The 21,736-nt window shown below is 40.3% G+C and overlaps 1 protein-coding gene and 2 long non-coding RNA genes across 5 annotated transcripts in view; 2 read left to right on the top strand and 1 right to left on the bottom strand.

The window, feature by feature from the left end:
- Nucleotides 1-21,736, top strand: part of LOC121031798 (uncharacterized) — a 77,741-nt gene that overhangs the window by 51,054 nt on the left and 4,951 nt on the right. Inside the window, exons 3-5 of one of the 2 annotated variants that reach the window (XR_005790892.1) lie at nt 10,493-10,731; nt 12,558-12,682; nt 20,559-21,718. This is a non-coding gene — a long non-coding RNA (uncharacterized LOC121031798). Of the gene's footprint in view, nt 1-10,492; nt 10,732-12,557; nt 12,683-20,558; nt 21,719-21,736 lie in introns of those variants that run through there. The other variant, XR_005790891.1, reaches the window with a different exon arrangement.
- On the top strand, nt 1,776-2,218 carry LOC121031799 (uncharacterized). Its single transcript, XR_005790893.1, has 2 exons — nt 1,776-1,894; nt 2,085-2,218. It is a non-coding gene; the product is annotated as an uncharacterized LOC121031799 (long non-coding RNA).
- Nucleotides 3,338-19,110, bottom strand: MAPK1IP1L (mitogen-activated protein kinase 1 interacting protein 1 like). Of its 2 annotated transcripts, none has more exons than XM_040477209.1 (4): nt 19,022-19,110; nt 10,326-10,347; nt 8,932-9,636; nt 3,338-7,708 (listed from the first exon to the last, which is right to left on the bottom strand). In XM_040477209.1, exons 2-4 carry the CDS (start codon nt 10,341-10,343, stop codon nt 7,697-7,699), a joined length of 735 nt encoding a protein of 244 aa, XP_040333143.1. In that variant the 5' UTR covers nt 10,344-10,347; nt 19,022-19,110; the 3' UTR covers nt 3,338-7,696. The 2 variants fall into 2 exon arrangements, with proteins under 2 accessions (XP_040333143.1, XP_040333145.1); XM_040477211.1 differs by lacking the exon at nt 19,022-19,110 and adding an exon at nt 17,029-17,125.

The following is a 21,736-nucleotide window of genomic DNA, read 5'->3' as shown; positions in this document are numbered from 1 at the left end:
GTTTGATCACCCATTACCTTTCGTTAACAACTTTATATCCAGATCTTAAACCTACTCTTAACTGCTACGCCTTTGAACATAATTTGCCTTTGTTGATGAAGATATAACTAAGTTCTAAGTAGTTTAAGAATTGTGCTTATCCATCAACTATAAGAATATGCATTTCAGGGGCGCCTGGGTGGCGCAGTCGGTTGGGCGTCCAACTTCAGCCAGGTCACGATCTCGCGGTCCGTGAGTTCGAGCCCCGCGTCGGGCTCTGGGCTGATGGCTCAGAGCCTGGAGCCTGTTTCCGAGTCTGTGTCTCCCTCTCTCTGCCCCTCCCCCGTTCATGCTCTGTCTCTCTGTCCCAAAAATAAATAAAAAAAACAAAACAAAAACAAAAACAAAAAAACGTTGAAAAAAATCATCCATAGGTTGTCCATCCCTCTTCCTTGTTTTTAAGGAGAACATTTAAGAGCTCTTTTCCTCCTCCTCCACCCGCCCCCCCTTCCTCCTCCTCCTCTTTCTTCTTGGAAAAAAAAAATTAAAAAAAAAAATGCATTTCAAACACAAACCCTAGCTCTTTGTGAATATCCAATGAAACTGATTCAGTTGACATAAAACGTGTAAAAGGCCAGCTGCGTAATGTTCAATGTTAGATGGATTGGACTTTCTAGGTATACAATTTTGGAAGCAGAACTACAGCACTAAAGCAACCAGGATAGGCACATGTAAGATGTTCTTAGTAGCAGCATTCTGTAGTACAGTGGTATACATGAAAAGCTTTGCTATCAGTCACACCTAGGATTCTAATCTCAGTTCTTTACATAGGAACTGTGTGATCTCTATAACCTCTTAGCCTTAGTTGCATCATCTATAAAATGGGGATGAGAACTGTCCTTGTCTTAGAGGTTTGCTGGGAGGCTTAACTGAGATAGTGCACATAAAATGTTTAGTAGTGTCAACTACTTGTTTTTGTCTCCTCCTAGATTGTGTATTATCTCAAAAGCAGAGGTGTTAAGAATCAAATGAGCTAACGTATGTAAAATGTGCATAGAAGCTATCATTAGCCCCCAGCAAACGAAGCCATTAAGTAGGACAATATATGAAGCTCTATTTAACTTGATCTGTCTAAAAAGTTAACCAGTTATTTTGGGAGTTTTCCCACAGCTTTGGAACCTACCAGTGGCAGCTTAAGGGAACAAGAACAAGTGGAAGAGAAAAGGCAATGGTCTAGACTGGTAAGCAAGCAACTGCATAAAAAGGGTACTGGATGCCTGAACAAAAAGTAGACAAACCCTAAGCCCTGGTGACAGAGTTGGCGCCATCCATTATTACTATGACTTTGGGAATTTACTTAAATAACCTTTTTAAGGTTTCCGTATCTCTAAAAATGGATTCTTTTTAATCTACCTAACTTTAAGGATTGCTGGTCTAAATGGTGGTTTAAAAAAGAGGCTTAACATAAAATAAGGACCACAGCAAAAACTGACCAAAGTGTTACATTTCCTCTTAGATGATACTAACACTCGTAAGCATAGCTTAGATTCTAGGTGGCCTGAGATTCTTTTTTTTTTTTTTTTTCAACGTTTATTTATTTTTGGGACAGAGAGAGACAGAGCATGAACGGGGGAGAGGCAGAGAGAGAGGGAGACACAGAATCGGAAACAGGCTCCAGGCTCTGAGCCATCAGCCCAGAGCCCGACGCGGGGCTGGAACTCACGGACCGCGAGATCGTGACCTGGCTGAAGTCGGACGCTTAACCGACTGCGCCACCCAGGCGCCCCGTGAGATTCTATTATACTTGTGAATCTAGGATTGTGATTTCAGCAAACCTCATCAAAGAAACCATCATCTACAACCATTTCTGAAATTTAAAAGCAGCAAAACATCTGTTCCCCCAAGCAACTTATCTGTAAGTGCTATGAACCAACTTGTGTCCCCCCAAATTCACATCAAAGTCCTAACCCTGGATGTGATGGTACTCGAGGATGGAGCCTTTGGGAGTAATTCATTTAGATGAGGTTACAAGGGTAGGGTGCCCAGATGGGATTAGTGTCCTTGTAAGAGACAACAGAGCTTGCTTCTTCTCTCTCCACTATGAGGACACAGTGAGAAGACGGCCATCTACAAGCCACAGAGTCCTTACTGGGAAATGAGCAGGACCAGCACCTTGATGGGAGGACTTCCTGTCCTCTAGAACTTTGAGAAATAAATCTCTGTTGGCTAAGCCACCCAATCTGTGATGTTTTGTTATGGCAGCCCAAGCTAATACAATAAGTAAAATGATAAAGTGGAAGAGTGGAATTGCTTTAGTGAAAGCACAGAGTAGGGAGGGACTAAGCTCTACCTTCTCCTCATCCCTGGAAGCGCAGGGCACCACAAAATAAGAGTGAAAATGGAACTGTTCAATGCCCACACGAGGAAAATCATGTTTACATGCCATAGGAACAAACTGAGGGATGGCCCAAATTCTCTTCTTGTATTAGAATTGTGTATTGCATTCTCTTACTGAAAATAAGTAAGCGAATAGGATTCTATTTTGCTTTAGAAATCTGCTGCAAAAGGATTGGTGCTAAGTTTTAATATGGTGGTAAAAAGAGAACCTGCTTGGGTCAGGTCCCCAGGGAAGGTGTTGGCTGAAACACTATCATCTCATGATGGAAGGAACCCTAGCCCACCTTTAGGAGATAGGAAGTAAGACATCAAATGCAACTTAAAAAAATTTACAGTTGCACGGTGTCCAATTATAAGGCAAAAAGCAGAAGGCTCTTTCAAAAGCATAATATAGTACAAGTGACTCGTTTATAGCCCCAACCACACTGGGGTTCAAGGCAGGCTAACAAACCCCCCTGTGGAAAGGGAATGGTGAACTGTACCAAGTTTATTAATGTGGCCCTCACCACAGGCACAGTAGTTATGACAAGAATAGAACAATCTTTCATAAAAGAAAGTGGGGGTGGTAGCAGCTGGGGCAGAGAAAGTCTGATTATACAGATAACCTGGTTACAAAGAATGACACAGCCTTGAAGGGAGAAGAAGAAACCCACACAATGGACACCATGTTGCTGAAAGTGGGTTTGTGGAGGGTTGTTCCCAGGCAGCCTATTTAAATGCCTTCGTGAATGCAGGTCACACACAGAGGAGCGTCTCAGACCCTTCCTTCCTTCCTTCCTTCCTTCCTTCCTCCCTTCCTCCCTCCCTCTCCCTCTTTCTTTCTTTCTTTCTTTCTGACAACAATTTTGCAGTTAATTAGACTAAGGACTTCTCAGGGAAGCCCAGAACTGGGCTGCAGAATAAGATACATGGAAAAACTATGAAACCATGAAAATACATTTTTTAAAAAAGTTTTCTGGTATAATACACAAAAGCAAACAAGTTTATCTTAAAAAATATCAAGTATCACATCCATAGACTATTCCTAATTATAATTACTTCTTAAAGCAACATATGTCTTTGTTTACAAATACAGCAGCAGGTGATAAACCTAACGTTTCAAACAGATTGCTTACAGTTCATAATACAAACAAATGTCTAGGTCTCAAATCACATTGTAGGCAGTTTAACTTAAAATGCATAGACAGTTACATACATTAAATTTGTCATTATTAAGTCAACTTAAAAAAAATCACAATATTAAGAAAAAATACAAAAAAAACACCTTTTTATAGAGCACGCATAAGAAGTCAAGTTTACTTAATGGCAACAAATCAGTATCTGCTAACCAGGGACAGGCAGTTTAAGTGCCTTCATCCAGGGAGGAAGTGAAGAGGAAAAACGTCCCGTTACTTTGCACACATGAATAGCTGCACTGACAAACACTACGATCTTGAAAAACATTAATTTCTTACTTAAAAAAAAAAAAAAGGTATACCATACTTTGCTCTTTAAAATGTCCAAAGGCTGTTCTATAATTTCCACCAGCGGCAAATTAAAATGTTTATCTAGGTAAACCAAAAATGGGTGCACTACTGAATTTTCCAATGCCACCCCTAGACTGTAAGCCTCTGCAGGACAGGCATTCTCTTTCATCTCTGTATCTCTGGAATCTGGCAAAGCACCGGGATCAGACACTTAAGTGTCTCTTAAATGAATGCAGTTCTCAGTGTTTTCTATAGCCAGAAGCTTGCATGGCATTTCTTTAATACTGATTATTTTATTGACAATTTTTCTTTTACTTGGCAGAATTCTGAAAATAAAAAGTGTCTGTCTTCAATACTAAATATTGCTTAAGATTAAATTATAGTCTTCCCTGAAAGTCACCCTTTACTTTCTATGCATAGTACATATATCAGTGTGATTCATCTGATTCTAACCTTGTTTTTCAAAACCAACACCTGCAGGTCTGTGCTTAGCTTTAATTTCCAGGGTTTATAACCCTGGCATTTTATAAGTCTAGCACTAGATTATTCAGGGTGAGGAAGGAAGACATTGGCACTCATCACTTAGAAGTATAGGCAACTAATTGATATGCAAACCAGGCACAGTATTGTAATGGAGACTTGAGTAGGGCTTCGTTCATCTATACCAATAGTTTCAAAAGCTGTACGTTTTGAGTACGGTATGTAGCGAATTATTTGTGAGGTAAAATTTTATGGGCAAAACTGACTTCTATGCCAATATTCTGTTGTAGTGGTGTGCCAGACCAAGGCCAAAAAGTCACCCCCTTTCTTCTCTCCCCTTTTACTATTCTCTACTGAAAACAATAAACACTAAAAACAAGGCAGAAAGAAGGAGGCCCTGGGGTAACTAAAACAAATGTATTGTCTACTCCTGAATAATCGATGCATTACTTTATACAAAACAGGGCTGTGGAGTCAGACTTGTAAACAGCCATCTTCAAAAGCATGAAAAGGTGTCAGGCTAAGTCCAGTATGGACAAGCCAAGGTAGTTCACACACTCATTTAAGGAGCCTTGATTCTTGAGAAACTGCACGTGTGATAAGGACCTAAGGTCTTTATTTTCATTTTTTGTTGTCATTTTTAGGTTCGACATTTCAAAATCTAAGATTCCAACTCCAGAAGCACTATTCCTCAACACATCTCAATGATCTCCATCAAATTTGTCTTAAAGTTCTTGCTCTGAGACAGTCCAAGTGCCAGCATATCCCACACCATGTATCCCCTTCAAAGACCAGGCAAACTTTTCTAAGAAACGGTCTCCTCCCTAAACGGATGCAGCCTAGGACTTGTTTCGAAAGCAACATTATTCCCCTGTAAAGAAAAAAACCTTCCTCGCAACCTTTCCCCCATTCCTCCACTGAAATAACTTCTGCTTTTAACTTTACCCTGAACCTAAAAATATGTTTTTGTCCCAGAGTGCCCACAAGAATGAAGACTCTCCCAAGTTGAGAAATAATGCTCTAAAAAGCTAAAAGGAGTATAAAAGTAAATTCTAGTCCCTTTGATTCCCATTCTTATGTTAAAAAAAAATTTCCCAACTACTAGTTGGAAAGTCCTCGAAAAGCAAAGAAAAGGTGTTGTGTCATGGCCACACTGGGCGGTATGGGTTACTAGCCAAATGTATATACTTATTGGGGGTAGTAATTCCAAATCTTAGGCTCCTGGTCCTTCCCAATCCTTTAGCAGATTTTCTCCTCTAATAAACAGACTCTGCAATGACAGATTCCCAAACATGCTGCCACTTGTTTCAGTCAAGCATCATCCTCTAGTGTTAAATATTGTATCTAAAGCCAGAGCTGTCAACTTACCCCAATGTAGCACAACCAAAATAACCACAAGGAGATTTTTGCTATCTCACTTTTCCCGTCTTATTCCTCCAGTTAGCTGACAGGATATTGCCCGATCCCTAAGCTAAAATACCTCCTAAGGCTCCTGCCTTGTAAATGGGAGGCTACTTTGACAAAAGATTCCAACAGTGTTGTAGATAGTCGCAGATTGCCTTGCAAGGGGAAGAAAAAAAAGACCGCTTGTGCCACTATGTAAGAGCTGTCTAACGACATTCCCCAGTCTGAAAATATCTAAACAATTCAGTTTCAATTCTGAAAGCTTGACTCTATCATCTACTTAAAAAGGAGCTTAAACACTGAATGTTCTCAAAGATGACCATCTTGCTTTCTTAAAAGGAGGTAGCTATCAAACCATTAAATTGGCAGCATTTGGCATTCTTGACATTTCAACTATAAGAGAAACAAACTACTAAATATCTCATTTCTAAGCAAAAACAAGAGCTCTAACATAAATCTCTCCTATACTAGTCAAGAAGTTCACAACATATTTTAGTAACCCGACGGATACATTCAAAGTTTCAAAATGTTATCTGACAAATAACATAGTTCTAAGAATCTAAGAATCTGATTTAAAGATAAGGTGCCAAAAAACTACTTAGGCTATTTTGGTGGTTACACTTATTTAAGCAACAGTCACACTGCTTTCAACTCAACTGCAGAGATCTACACTTATTATTTTCAGTGTTAGAACTAGAGGACAGTTGTGAAGGATGGCACTCAATTCTACCTGTTTACCTGTCAACAAATACAGAACTGACCAATTAGCCTTAAGCACTTTACAGACAGATGCAGGAAACTATGCAAGAGACCATGACCCGGCTTAACCAGACTCCGAAAGACACACATTTTGATCACGCTTGTACAAAGAGAACAGTCATGTCTAAATGACTGAAGTTCTTGAAACGTAACTGCTTTACGTGTTTACACTAGACCCCTAAAGTGTGCCAGTTTTCCGAATCAGAGAGAAACTAAGGGATGTGCTCCTTCAAGAACTGAGGGAGAGCCATCTTCCTGGAAGGGTCTGGGTAGAAGAGCGTTTTGTGGGAATGCAAGTTACTTGTCACTATGAAGCAATTTCCAGGGCTTCCTCTGGCTTGAGGTTCAAGACAGAGAGAATTATTTCCTTCTCTGAGTTCTTTCCAAAGCAGTATTGACATCTCAAAATCTATTCCAAAGTAATACAGAGATCGCTAATTCTCTAATAATAATTTACACACATGTTGGCCTGCATTAAAAGGAAAAACGTTTTCATACATGGCAGATTTTAGACATGTGTGACCCATCTGGCTAACAATGAAGCAAATCAGGTGGAACTCAAAATGAAAGACAAGTTTTTACTAAAAGATCAAGGATAAAAGCAAACACTGCCTGGCTAATGAACTCAACATCAGACAATAATTACCAATAGCTTTAAAACGTACATCCAAACTACAACCTCAAGAGGACCAGATTTGGTCATCCTGTAGACAGGGCAGCTCAAGATGTTGAGAGGCATCATTTGTTTAAATTATGACAATGTGATTGTTTTCAAAGTGTGTTTATTTAGGGGAAAAAGTGATTATAGAAAAATATTTGAAATAATTTGCCAATGAGGTTGCAGATTCTAACAATAATCCACATCATCTTAGAGTTTTAAGTGTGTGGTTTCATAATTTAAACAAATCAAAAACTTGTTTTAGACAAATTGTATCAAAGAGCTATTCAATATACTTCATCACTTTAGCGTTCCATAAAAACCAAATAAAAATCACATTTGAATGATTTACTTTTACATTTTTATCTGATTGTATCCATCAGATGTACTATACATCCAAGTTACAAGAGGCAGATATCTTCTCTGAGAGGTGCAAGAGTTGTTCTTTCATGAATGCCCTCTAAGAACAGTGAAACCACCAATTTTTATGTATGCATTCATGTGCATACATATGTACTTCAAAAAGCAAAGCGTCCTCTCTTCATCCATTAACTTAATGGTAAGACTGCAATAGAAAAAAGAAAAAGTAAACCTCTAGATTTTGTAAGTGGAATTTAACAACTCCTTGCTGTGGCTTAAAATAAACGTATTGCTTAATAAATCCAAACAGCAAGTCATCTCATTTATTTTGGCTACAATTTGCAAAAAAAATTTTAAAGAAAATACATATAGCAAGAATTCATACTAATGAAAGTGAGTTTTGGGAGCATTTTATTAAGACTCTTTTTCTGGGGCACCTGGGTGGCTCGGTTGGTTAAGAGTCTGACTTCAGCTCAGGTCATGATCTCATGGTTTGGGAGTTTAAGCCCTGTGTTAGGCTCTGGGCTGACAGCTCAGAGCCTGGAGCCTCCTTCAGATTCTGCGTCTTCTCTCTCACTCTGCCCCTCCCCCACTCATGTGTGTGAGTGTGTCTCATAAATAAACTTTAAAAAATTATAAAAAAGAAAAAAGATTCTTTTTCCTTTACAGTTGAGGTGGATATTTGATTAATCTAGTTGGAGATCTGATTATTTTGTTAAGAGTAAGTTGACTTTTTTCCCCTAATGAGAATCAGGACTCTGAAGATTCACTTGGCTTCCTTCCGGGAGGAAGTGGGCTGCTTTTCTATTTGGTCATATGCCCAAGACAGGTTCTCCAACTAAGATGTCAACCCTACTACTCTGGCTTGGCTGACAGTAAAGCATGAAGCATTACCTGTAACTGACAATGCAGAATAGTGATATAATATCGATCTCAATGCTGCCGAGGACCTAACAAAACTCTGGCTGAGAAACACTATGGAGAGTTACAGGAAGAACAGGCAACGTTATATATTCACTGCCTTAGATCTCTAAAAATCGCTCTCTGTATCAAGTCAGACCAAGATTGTTTTTACTGAACTGTACTTTGTGGTGAGGCTATAAAACATGATTGAGAAATGTTTAAAAAAAAAAAAAGAAGTCCAATGAAATGCACCTGAGTTTACCTCAAGGATGTTAAGGATATTGCTTACTACATTACAAAGTCTTTGGGGATCTTTGGGAAATTGTCCTAATTTCAGTACCAAGAATATGTAGGTTTTATTCTTTTAAATGCTTTATCTCAAGCTTGAAATGTACTCTTATATACACACACCCCTTCTCTTAAAAAGTTTTATAAGCTTTCTAATCTATTCAAACTGGAGGCAAGTAATCTTTCAGTTGTGTTTATGTGACTATTAGTGCATTTTAAGTAATAAATTTAACTCACATGGGGGCCACCAGGCATCGGTGGAGCACCAGAAGGTCCTGAAGGCACTTGAAAAGGATTGTTGGGAGTGGGATAGAGTCCTGGTGTGGGATATGATCCTGCAGGGGCAGGATATGGTGCTGGTGGTCCCCAGGCTCCTGGTGGAACAGTGCCCCACGGAACAGGTGGTGCTGCCCCTGGTGCTTGGGGAGGAGGTGCGGGATATGGCCCTGGAGATGGATATGGCATATTAGGGGTAGGATACTGCCCACCCATTCCTGGTGCCCAAGGTCCAGAAGACATGGATCCCCATGGACCTAAAGGACCAGCAGCAGCTGGATCTGTGGGTGCACCATATGGTCTTGGAAGCTCCGGAAAGGGCATATTTGGTGTAGGATATGGCCCCGTGGGGCCAGGGCCTGGCACAGTTGGGGCTGGATAAGGACCACCAGGTGGGGGACATGATGGTCCAGAAGGAGGAAAGGGTGCTGGGGGTCCTGGAGGTGGTCCGGTGGGAGGCACAGAGGGATACATTCCTGTTGGTGCTGGTCCAAAAGGCACAGTGGAGGGTGTTGCACTTGGTGGGAGTCCAGATGGCACAGAAGGTGGAGCACTTGGGTTATTCCAAGGGTTGGAACTTGGCCAGCCTTGAGGAGGTTGGCCAGGTTTCGTATTGCTCACAGCAGAGGTTTTGGCAGGGGAGTGTTCAGGTAGCGCATCTGCCAACTGGAATACAAAACAGGCATGTCTTATCAATCTTCAGGGATGAGCCATGTCAAACATGATTACATACACATAAAGGACAGTAAGCTACAGAATCAGGGATTATAAACCTGTAGAACATCTTCAAAAGGCAGGCTGCTCAGTTTAAAAACAATTCATTTAATATAAAAACCAACTTCACAATGCAAATTCTTTAGAGAAGATCAAATTTTCTAAATATAATAAATCAAAATACCGTGGGTTTGAATCCTGGCTTTACAGCAAACAAGTTACATACCCTCTCTGAGCTTTAGTTTCCTCATTAAAAAAAAACAAACAAAAAACTTTAGCATTAACTCGAGGCTTAAATAAGATAGTTCATGTAATATCCTTAACATAGTGTCTGGTGTATATAATATCCAATAAATGCTATTATTAACATTGCCAAGTTACTAGAGAACACAAGTAACAACACTTCTTAAATTTTTTAATTTAAGGATTCATAAAGAAATACATACAACAACAAATTTTCAAATATATTATATCTAACTCAATAAAGGCAAATCATCTATTAAAATCACATGTGCTTCCTGCCCCCAGCAAGAATCACACAAAGCATCTCTTTCAAATTAAAAGACTTGAGGCCCATAGTTAGAACTATGTCATTTTTTCAACAGTCAAAAACCTTATGAAGGATAAATGTATCAACTTACCGAAAATTCATCAGACATTTTCCTAAAGAAAAGAAAGAAAGAAAAAAAGAATACTTCAAAACCAGTGCTTACCACTTCTTGTATATCCTGTGAGGAACTTTCTCTGCATATACCACTTTTACTTAATCATGTATATAATGTCTTTTTTCTTTTTTTTTTTTTAATAGGGAAAACTTCCATAGCACTTCATGTGGTTTTACAAATGTCATCCCTGTTTACTGGCTGCACGTCATATAAAAGTGATCCCCAATATAAAAAAGTGATCTGCACTCTCATTTTGGTGGTGGTTTAGGTCATTTGCATTTTGAGCGGCTTAAAACGATGATACAGTGAACACTTCTGAACACATATCCTTGTGAATCTGTCACCAGGAAAAAGTACTAGAAGTGAAATTTATAGTCAGCAGGTAAGGCTATCTAAAATCCATCTTCTATAAAGGTCATGACACTTTAGAGTCCTTTGCAAATTTACACTATCTTTTTAAGCTTCTCTTCACCACTGGATATTTAAAAAAAAATTTTTTTTAACATTTATTTATTATTGAGAGACAGAGAGACAGAGCATGAGCATGGGAGGGGCAGAGAGAGGGGGAGACACAGAATCCGAAGTAAGCTCCAGGCTCTGAGCTCTCAGCACAGAGCCCGACGCAAGGCTCGAACTCACAAACTGCAAGATCATGACTTGAGTCGAAGTTGGACGTGCAACCAACTGAGCCACTGAGGCACCCTGGATATTTTTTAAATTGTAAACAGTTTTTAATTATGGCAGGTTAATAACTGCCACCTTGTTGTTTCGACTTACATCTTTAAAATTACGTGGAAAGTAGAGCTGCTTTTAAATTTCATGCCCAAATCAGAATAAATTTATTTTGTGAATTTGCTCATGTCCTTGGGCCACTTTTGTCAATTTCTAAAAGGGAAGTACAATTAATACCCAATAAAATGCATGGGATGTGAGGTGTTCAGGTCAACAAGCTGACAACTATACATGCCCCATTAACCAAGAAAGATACAGACATTTTCCTTCACTACAGATTTACTCATGCTAACTTTCCAATCAACTCCTCCCACTCAGCAATCATTTTCTTAGTTTTTGCCTATTCTTTAACTTCACAATGAACAGAGTAAGATAGTATGTACTCTTTTTGCCTTTGATAATTTTACAACTTAGTAGTAAATCTTTTTAACGCTTTGTTAAACTGTAAGGAAATTAGCTCTGAAACGTGAGACAAAAAATTCACCTATGCTTCGTAACAGTAGTAATATGGTTTCATTTAAAATCTTTTTTTCTGAGCCTAAATGTCCATCAACGGATGAATGGATAAGGAAATCGTGGTTTATATACACAGTGGAATACTACATGGCAATGAGAAAGAATGAAATATGGCCTTTTGTAGCAACGTAGATGGAGTTAAGTGAAATAAGTCATACAGAGAAAGACAGATACCATATGTTTTCACTCTTATGTGGATCCTGAGAAACTTAAGAGAAGACCATGGAGGTGAGAAGAAAAAAAAAGAGGTTAGAGAGGGAGGGAGCCAAAACAGAAGAGACTCTTAAAAACTGAGAACAAACTGAGGTTTGATGGGTGGTGGGAGGGAGGGGAGGGTGGGTGATGGGTATTGAGGAGGGTACCTGTTGGAATGAGCACTGGGTGTTGTATGGAAACCAATTTGACAATAAATTTCATATTTAAAAAAAATTTTTTTTTAATCTTTTTTTCTTTCAAGTAATAATTGCCGTATAATCTATCTCTTCTCAATGGATATGACAGCTACCCCTAATACATTCTACTGCCACTATGAGCAACAAATACTTCCTAACAACAAATACCTACACAGTGTTTACCATGAATAGGCACTCTGCTAAAAGTGTTTTACATAGGTGATCTCATTGAATAGATGCAAAATTCTTTTGCCCAGTTTACAGCTTCAGAAAAGGAAGCTCATCAAGTTAACTTGCTTAAAGGTACAGAGCTAGTGGCAGGTAGAAAGGGGTTCAAACTCCAGTACAGTCTGATTCCAGAGCCAAGGCTTTTAACCACTAGGCTATAGAGCCTCCATTATTTCCCACAGATAATGTGAAATCTGATATTTTCTACTGATCTGCACCATAATATTCCATCTTAATTTCAGTACCTTTATATTTTTAACAAATTTTTAATGTAAGTTGACCTATTGTTACTGTTCACTCCCCACCCCAGATTTTCCTGAATATTGTTTATTTTTTCCAGATCATTTAGAAAAATAAGTAAGAAGAATTCGCTGCTGTTTTGGTTGGAATCGCATTAAATTTACAGATTAATATAGGGAACATGCAATATATTCAAAACATCAAAACTTTTCATTCAAGAACAAGGTATGTCTTCCTAGTTCCCATCATTGTCATTTGTCAATAGTTTTTTAAGCTTGTTTTTTTGTTTTTATTTTTTTTATTAATGTAGGGCTCAAACTCACACCTCCAGTATCAAAAGTTGCATGCTTTACTGAGGCAGCCAGGCGCCCCTATTTAAGACTTTTTACATTTTAGTGTATTAATTTCGTAAGTGGTGATATTACTAAATTATTTTATTCCTGACTCGGCTGATTCTCTGGGATTTCAGGTAAAGAATTATGCCATTTGCAAAAGAATAATTTTACATTGTCTTTCCAAACTAACTTCTTTTCTCCTTTGTGTTAGCTAAACTTCACAATGAAATGTTAAATAGTGATAGTGAGCACAGTGGTCTTCTTGTTCCCAACTCTTCTCAAAACGCCTCTAATGTTTAACTAAAATGCCCAATTTTAGTTTGAGATTTGAAAAAATTAAAGAAGTCTATGCCTATGTTGCTAGATTTATTTATTTCCATTTTGCTAGAGAAAAAAACATTTAGGGAAGACACTGCATTTCCTCAGATCTTTTTGACATCTAATGAGTTGATCTCAGTTTTTCTCCTTTAAGCCATCAACTTAGTTAATTACATATAAAAATTGCTTAATATTGAGCCATCCTTGCATTCTGAGAGTTTTGTTTTTTAGTATTATTAGTTGTGAGGAATGATAAAAAGAATATGAAGCCTAGTCAGAACTGCTATAACCTTGCTATTTATCCAGAATGTCAAAAAACACATCTTAAACGTAGAGCAAATACAATTATCCATTCACTCCCATGTTAAGGTTTGTTTTATACTAAAACAGCACATCACACAATAGTAAATTCTTAGGACTAACACCTGAAGAAACTTTTCATTGCATGAAAAGTTTAGTCTATATAAGACTAACACACTTTTTAAATAGGATGAGCCTTTCTGAAACAAAATGGTTCTGTATCAAAGTTCACATCACATTAATTCTGGAGAGGGGAACAAAGCAATCCACTCATTTTCTTTTTTTTTTTTACATTTTTTTTTCAACGTTTTTTATTTATTTTTGGGACAGAGAGAGACAGAGCATGAACGGGCGAGGGGCAGAGAGAGAGGGAGACACAGAATCGGAAACAGGCTCCAGGCTCCGAGCCATCAGCCCAGAGCCTGACGCGGGGCTCGAACTCACGGACCGCGAGATCGTGACCTGGCTGAAGTCGGACGCTTAACCGACTGCGCCACCCAGGCGCCCCAATCCACTCATTTTCATGTGGTCTTGCTATATGGGTCTTCAGAATTACTCCTTTCCCAGCAACTCTGGCTTTCCAAATTTGAAGTTAAAAATTAAACCCTGGAAGATAAAGGAGGTACGGGAATCTTTTTTTTTTTTTTTTAATTATTAAGCTTTAAAAACTATTTTTTTAATGTTTATTTATTTTGAGAGAGAGTTAAGTGCACACAAGCAGGGAAAGGGCAGAAAAAGAGGGAGAGGGAAAATCCCAAACAGGCTCTGCCCTGCCAGCGCAGAGCTGACGTGGGGCTCGAACCCATGAACCGTGAGATCATGACCTGAACCGAAATTAAGAGTTGGAAGTTTAACCAACTGAGCTACTCAGGCGCTCCAAAAATCTTTATATATGTATGTATATTTTTAGAGAATACATATAAGAATCTTATATTCTTATATGTAAGAGAGAGAGGATCCATGTGGAGCCCAACATGGGCTTGATCCAAGACCCTGGGATCAGGATCAGAAAAAAAATCCAGAGTCAGAGGCTCAACCAACTGAGCCACCCAGGCATCCTGTAGGTTCTCAAATCTTATGATTAAAGTAACGAAGCCCAATGAGGGACTCAAACCCATGACCTGTGAGTTCATGACCTGAGCCAAAACCAAGAGTCAGAATCAACTGACTAAGCGACTCAGGCTCCCCTGCAGTGTTCATATTAATGGGAAACATCCTAATTTACTCTTTTGAGAATACTTTCATTGTAAAAAGGTAAGAAATAGAGTTGCACATTAGTGTTTGAATGTGAGAAGAGTTACATCATTTTTAAAAATCTAGATTTTCTAAAAATCTATTCCCAAATATCTGGATTATGCTAATTATTAAGATGAGGCCAATGTAACTTTGAAGTGGCCCTCATACTCCTCCCCAAAAGTTTATAATCAAGAAAGATTTCCAGGGGCGCCTGGGTGGCGCAGTCGGTTAAGCGTCCGACTTCAGCCAGGTCACGATCTCGCGGTCCGTGAGTTCGAGCCCCGCGTCGGGCTCTGGGCTGATGGCTCAGAGCCTGGAGCCTGTTTCCGATTCTGTGTCTCCCTCTCTCTCTGCCCCTCCCCCGTTCATGCTCTGTCTCTCTCTGTCCCAAAAATAAATAAAGCGTTGAGAAAAAAAAAAAAAAAATTAAAAAAAAAAAAAAAGAAAGATTTCCATTCTTTCTCTTTTGGGAATACTCTAAAGCTATTACTTCTAAAACTTTCCATTACTACTTTATGGCAGGATTATTGCATCACCTGAAAAATACTAATTTTATTTTCGAAGCAGCAAGAATAGTAATTTTATTTTACTTCGAGGTTTGTTTATCTTGAGATTGAGAGAGAGAGAATGAGCAGGAGAGCGGTAGAGAGAGAAAGAATCCCAAGCAGGCTCCACACTGAAAGCGAGGGACTCGAACTCACGAAACGTGAGATCATGACCTGAGCTAAGTTCAAGAGTCGGATGCTTAAGTGACTTAGTCACATAGGGGCCCCAAGATTTATAATTTTATTAAACAAATTTTTAAAAAATGTTTATTTATTTTTGAGAGGGTTGGGAGAAGCCAAGAGAGAGGGAGACACAGACTATGAGGCAGGCTCCAGGCTCTGAGCTGTCAGCACAGAGCCAGACACAGGGCTTGAACTCACGAACCATGAGATCATGACCTGAGCCGAAGTCACATGCTTAACTGACTGAGCCACCTCGGCACCCTGAGATTAGTAATTTTAAAACAGTACAAAATTTCTTTTGACATATACTAGAAGAGTAAAATATTTCTGTAACTCATGGCTTTTAGAGTAAAATGGCAGTCCAATCACAAGGTTTTAAAAAGTTGAACTCCAGGGGCGCCTGGGTGGCGGCAGTCGGTTAAGCGTCCGACTTCAGCCAGGTCACGATCTCACTGTCCGTGAGTTCGAGCCCCGCGTCAGGCTCTGGGCTGATGGCTCAGAGCCTGGAGCCTGTTTCCGATTCTGTGTCTCCCTCTCTCTCTGCCCCTCCCCCCTTCATGCTCTGTCTCTGTCCCAAAAATAAATAAACGTTGAAAAAAAAATTAAAAAAAAAAAAAATAAATAAAAAGTTGAACTCCATAAATTACTTACTAGTGACTACTCAACAAGGAATATTTCAAAGGGCCATCAAACTGTGATGCAGTGATAAAGAGTATAGGAGTAGACAGTTATGAAACCTAGACGTCAATCCTTCTGAATAAGTCTTTTGACTAAGGCAAACTTTAACCAGAGACCATTTATCATCCACAAAACAGTTGTTAAATCCTGACTACTTCACAGATAATTAAAAGTAACATATTTAGGGGTGCCGGGGTGGCTCAGTTAAGCTGCTGACTCTGGTCATGATTTCACAAACACCTCACGGGTCTGAGCCCCACATCAGGCTCTGTGCTGAGGGAGCATGCTTGGAATTCTCTCTGACCCTCCCCCACTCACATTCTCTTTCTCTCAAAATAAATGAATAAACTTAAAAAAAAAAGTAGCATATTTAATAATCTATGAAGTACTACAGACATGTAAAATGAAAATGAGAAGAAACTTGGGGCGCCTGGGTGGCGCAGTCGGTTAAGCGTCCGACTTCAGCCAGGTCACGATCTCGCGGTCCGTGAGTTCGAGCCCCGTGTCGGGCTCTGGGCTGATGGCTCAGAGCCTGGAGCCTGTTTCCAATTCTGTGTCTCCCTCTCTCTCTGCCCCTCCCCCGTTTATGCTCTGTCTCTCTCTGTCCCAAAAATAAATAAACGTTGAAAAAAAAAAATGAGAAGAAACTAAGAAAAATCAGGACTTTTGCACTGATTTGTTTCGTATGTGGGGAGATGACAGTAATATACCGAAAATACAAATTTTGAGTTAAAATACATCATTGTTTTTAGTATTGGTCTTTTTACCAGATACACTCTATTTTACATTTGGCAACTCAAGGAACTCGGTCCTTATGTCAGCCATATTTTCTACATTTCCTTGGATACTTCTGTCTGGAACATACATACCAAGCACTTTGTTGGGCTTTGGGGAAGTGAATAGTACTGTGTGGAATAAATGCTTAAGGAATTCACAGTGTGGTGGAGAACTACCCTTTAAACAGTAACTACCTTACCTCAGGTGAGCACAGGGCACCGAGAGAACCTCAAAGAGCTCCTAAAGGAATCAAGGAAGGGAGTCTCAGGGGAAGAATCCTGAGAGGCAGTTCCTTTGCAGCCTGGAAGAACAATGAAGAAAGAGCTGGGTGTAGGGAATGGTGGGACAGGCCCTAGGAGAAGAGCCAACTGCGGAAAAGCTGAAGAGTACACCCTGGGAAGTGTAAGCAGTTCAGACTGGTTGGAATACAGAAAGGGGAGGAACAGAAGTCTTAGAGGGCCTTTAGTCAGAGGTCTGAATGTCTCAGTCACATTCAGCTCACCTGAGTGACCCTCCGTTTCTTCAACTATAAAGAACGGGCCAGTGATGTGAAAGACTAAACGGGACTCATAAATCAAGTGCCTATAATAACAGCGCTCGAAAAATAGTGGGTGGCCACCTCCTCTTCCTGCGTACACAGGCATATAGCTAGCACAGGTTAAAAGAGTTACAAATGCCTACATATAACTGCAGCTCTTCACTGGCTGGCTCTACACAGCTTGACCTCTCCAAACGTCAGAGGTAAAAGCAGGAATAATATCAACCTCACAGACCTGCCCTGGGACTTACATAATAAATCTCCTGGTCACTTTCTGGCACACAAGGAAAACTCAACAAACGTTAGCTTTTACGCTCGCTACTCTAGGTCCGCAAACCTTTATCTGCGCTTCTCAAGTCAGAAACTTACGAAAATAAAAGAAACATTCCCAAGTTTGGCATGAAACATTCCCAAGTTTGGCGTAAAACTTACTTGGTGGCAAAACCGGACTTGATATTTATAGTTTCCATAAAGTGTAGCACACCTATAGCTACACAAATATTAATTTGAATTAGGGATGCTGCCCCGACTTTGCGGGGGTGAGATCTCTTGTCTATGCACCTTATTCTCTAAGATCTGAAGAGAAAAATCCAAAGATTTCTCAATTCCAAAACACACTGGCCCCAAGGATTGTAGTTAAGGAATGGGTCTCCGTTCCTCCTGGAGAGAGGAAAAGAACGTTCTAACATACACAACCCAACTCAAGTTTTGAAGACAAACTAGTTTTGAATGGGAGGTTCAGAGACACCAGTACCAAGGAAATTTTCTGTTCTTCCAGCCCAATGAATACAGCCGAACAAAGAACTTCCCAAAGACTTCTGAAGGCTACCTTGGCCTGTAGTGAAGGTTCGTGTTCAAGACAGGCCTTTACAATCATCAGGTGTAAGGGTGCTATTTCTTTAGCAGTAATGCCACGAAAAGTTTTTTTCGGGCAGGTTAGTATGGTGTGAAGCGTCAACGTTAAAAATTTTATCCAGTAAAAGCACTGCTCTTGATTTTCAAAGAGGAAATGGTTTTAGCTATATACAAGCTTCCAAGCGTAACATAAGCTCCTAAATCCTAAAAAACAGTATCACAGAACTCAGCACTTCTCACGGCTTCTGTCCTGTGTGTTCATCGAATGTATTTGCCATCAAGTCCTTTGGTAATGACCAGAACGTTGTCACATTGCGGATAATCTTAAACAAGTGCCAGATTCCTCCAAGACTCTATTCAGGCCTCTCTCTCCCGTTTTATTAGACACTAATGAATCGGGGTGGGGGTCGGGCCCAGGAGGTGAGAGCCCAGAGCCCTTTAGGACCAAACGAACAAAGGGAGTCCGGGATCAACCGGAGCGAACCGGCCTCCGAGCGGGTCGCGCCGCCAGGGAAGGGGTGGGGGAGGGGCCGGGCCCGCTCGCCGCCCCGCCCCCAAACCGATCCTGACGTCAAGAGCGGAGAAACCCGTCGGGCGCGACGTGACCTGCCTCCGACGCCTTCTCCCTGGGGGGTTTTGGGGGGGCAATCGGCAGCCCGTAGGAAGATGGCGCGGGCAGACGCTGACTCCCAGCCCCCGAAGAGGCGACTCGAGGTACCTCTGTTACCACGCCCGCCTCTCGCTTGAGCGAGCTCCCTTGCTCCCCTCAATGATCCCCCTAGCGCCGAAGCAGCCTCACCCAGCAAGATCCGACACCGCAGTAAAGTCTACAAGCGGCGATGGGTCCGAGCGAACCGGGTGCGGAAGAACCGAGCGCGAACTGACTGACGGCAGTGGCGGCAGCGGCAGCAGCAGCGGCAGCACTAACAGCGCGCAGCTCCTCCTGGCGCCGGAACAGGAAGCGGCGAGCGCGCCGCCCCCGCTCGCGCTCTCCCCTCCTACCGGGGCTGGGACGGGCCGGGCCGGGCCTCGCGCGCCTCCCGCAGGCTCCCTGCGGCACTGCAGCCTGCCCGGCTGGGCGGTGCAGCTTTCTTTTGGTGGGCGGGAGGAAAGCTCCCTGGTTTTCCGGAATTCTGAGCACTCGGTGGAAATTTCTGTAGCCAGTGACGTTTTGAGTAGCGTGGCGGAAATTGCTAACTTGTTTCCTGGAGTGGCTTGAGGTCAGATTCTGGGTTTCCTATGCTTAGATTTATACAGTCGGGCCTCGAAGCTGGCTGGGTGTGGATGCAGCCCAATTAGGGGATACCGGCCCAGGGGCCAAAATTGGGGAGAGCTAAAGGAACAAAACAGGAAAGAGAAGACGTTTACAAATGGCTTGACAATTGATATTAACTAAAAGAGCAGCTGTCTTTGCAGCTTCTTCCTGATCAATGCCTCTCCTCGCCACGTGTTCATCTCTGAATAAACCTTTTACCTATTTACTGTCACGTCTGAAGGATGATTGACACATTTCCCCAGCCATCAAGGAAACTGCTAGCGAGTAATGAAGATGCCATAATTATATAGTATGCAGTATATATAATATGTATATGTAATACATATACCAAAACATATTGGAAGTGTGCAATATCTTTACAACATTTTGCTTTGTGTAACCCCATAGTGGGTCACTGGGGAGGGGCACTTTACTAGAAACTACCTAAACTAAGGTTTCCTGAGTATGCTCCACCAGTACACACACTTCTCATACTGAAAAACGAGTAATAGAGAAAATGCCAATACCTCAGCCTAGGGAACTTATTTTCAAACAGGGAAAATGGTCTATGTAAAATGGTATTAGCCTGAACCACTTGCCCTGCCCTCAGGAGTCAGTAAATTAAGTGCCTTATGGAGCTATAAGGAAGTCTGAGTCAGTAGGAAGTCAGCAAAACTACTTTATTTAAAATTTTAACTTTTTTTCATTAGAATTTTTTGAAAAACTGATTTAAAAATGTTGCATTGAAATACTGCTTTTCATTACTGAGATTTTTGGTCAGAAAATTTTTGTGCCCAAGTCGAGTGCCTCATCTCACCTTGGTCCAGGTCACATATCAGAGTGACAGCCTCGTTTTCCCATGCTCCCAGCCAATAACAGCATAGTGAGAGTTCTAGAGCTAGACCGTTCCTGTCCCATGTGGGCTCCCACAGGCACCCTTTGCTGAGAAACTAAATCCCCATTTAGCTTTTTCACAACTGTCCTGCAGTCTGAAGCCCACCCTACCCAACCTTCGAATTTCTTTCATGTATGTCAGACTTGCAAAGTGGTATGAAGACTTCCACACTTTCTTTCTTCATAGGTGTTTTCCCCAATAAATCTTGCACCTTTAATGACATCTTGGCATCTGCTTCTGGAAGACCCAAACTGACACCGAAGATGGAAAGTGTATTATCAATTAGAAAATGTGTAATATAGATTTTTAAATTTTTTTCAGATTTTAAGTTGAATGTGCTAAGTCAGGATATACAATGTTTTAAAAACAAGACACAAAGCCTTTGTATTTTATATATGAAGTTTAATTAAGAAGTGAAAATTTATTCAGGTCAATTTATTTGAACTCACATCGAAGAAGAAACATTCAACTCCAGGATTAGAAATAAAAATGTAAACAGTCTACTTCTTTTTGGGTACGGGGAAGATCACACAAGCCTGATTGACAAGAGTACTAACAGCTTTGCGAAGTTACTACTTAAACTCTGTATATTCAAGTATATATCAAGTTCATACTTGGTTTACACAGAATTTATTCAATCCTAGCAAAGTCAACAAAATTTAAGTAAACCTCCTCTCAAGTTTTACTTTAAGTCTGAAAGCTTAGATTTGATTACAACCACAACAAAAGTGATTATCTTTACTTCCTGCAGATGTAATCAACTTTTAAAATAACTTAGGCAAACATCAATTTTACATAAACCTTATTAAGGGTAGGAGGAAATTGGAACTGTTCATCCAATTCCTGAGTCTAAACCATAAATCCATATTGTACTGTTATCTCTATTGTCAAACCAAGCCAAGAAAGCCTATTACAGACTAGAAGTGAATGTGAATTTGCAGGGTCCACTAAGGGATACTTTGAAAATCTATCATCACATTACTTTCAAGAAATTACAGAAATTATTTTCAAGTATGCTCCAAGAGTCACCTCTTAAGAACTAACCTTCAGCAAGTCAAGTGACAAGTATTATTTACCTACATTTTGTATGCTAGATGAAGGTAAAAATTTAGGATTGAGTAATCTATTTGAAAATAAAAAGTAAACAAAAAATAGATTCTGGTTTTATTTGAAATAGGATTCATGTGCCCCAAGTCCCTTCCCATTGGGTTATATCCATTAGTCTATATTTCTACCTAGAAGCCAATCCATTTGAAAAGTTACCTCCATTATGTGTCCAACATTATTAACGTATTAGTACAGACTCTTGTAGCACTGCTCACTTCTAGTATGCCACTAAAAAAAGGGGAAAAAAAACCTTTGTG

The sequence above is a fragment of the Herpailurus yagouaroundi genome, unplaced genomic scaffold (genome assembly GCF_014898765.1).
Source record: "Herpailurus yagouaroundi ecotype Mexico unplaced genomic scaffold, PumYag 141, whole genome shotgun sequence".
Lineage (NCBI taxonomy): Eukaryota > Metazoa > Chordata > Mammalia > Carnivora > Felidae > Herpailurus > Herpailurus yagouaroundi.
The sequence above is the reverse complement of the archived record's forward strand: the minus strand, read 5'-3'. Positions and strand labels throughout refer to the sequence as shown.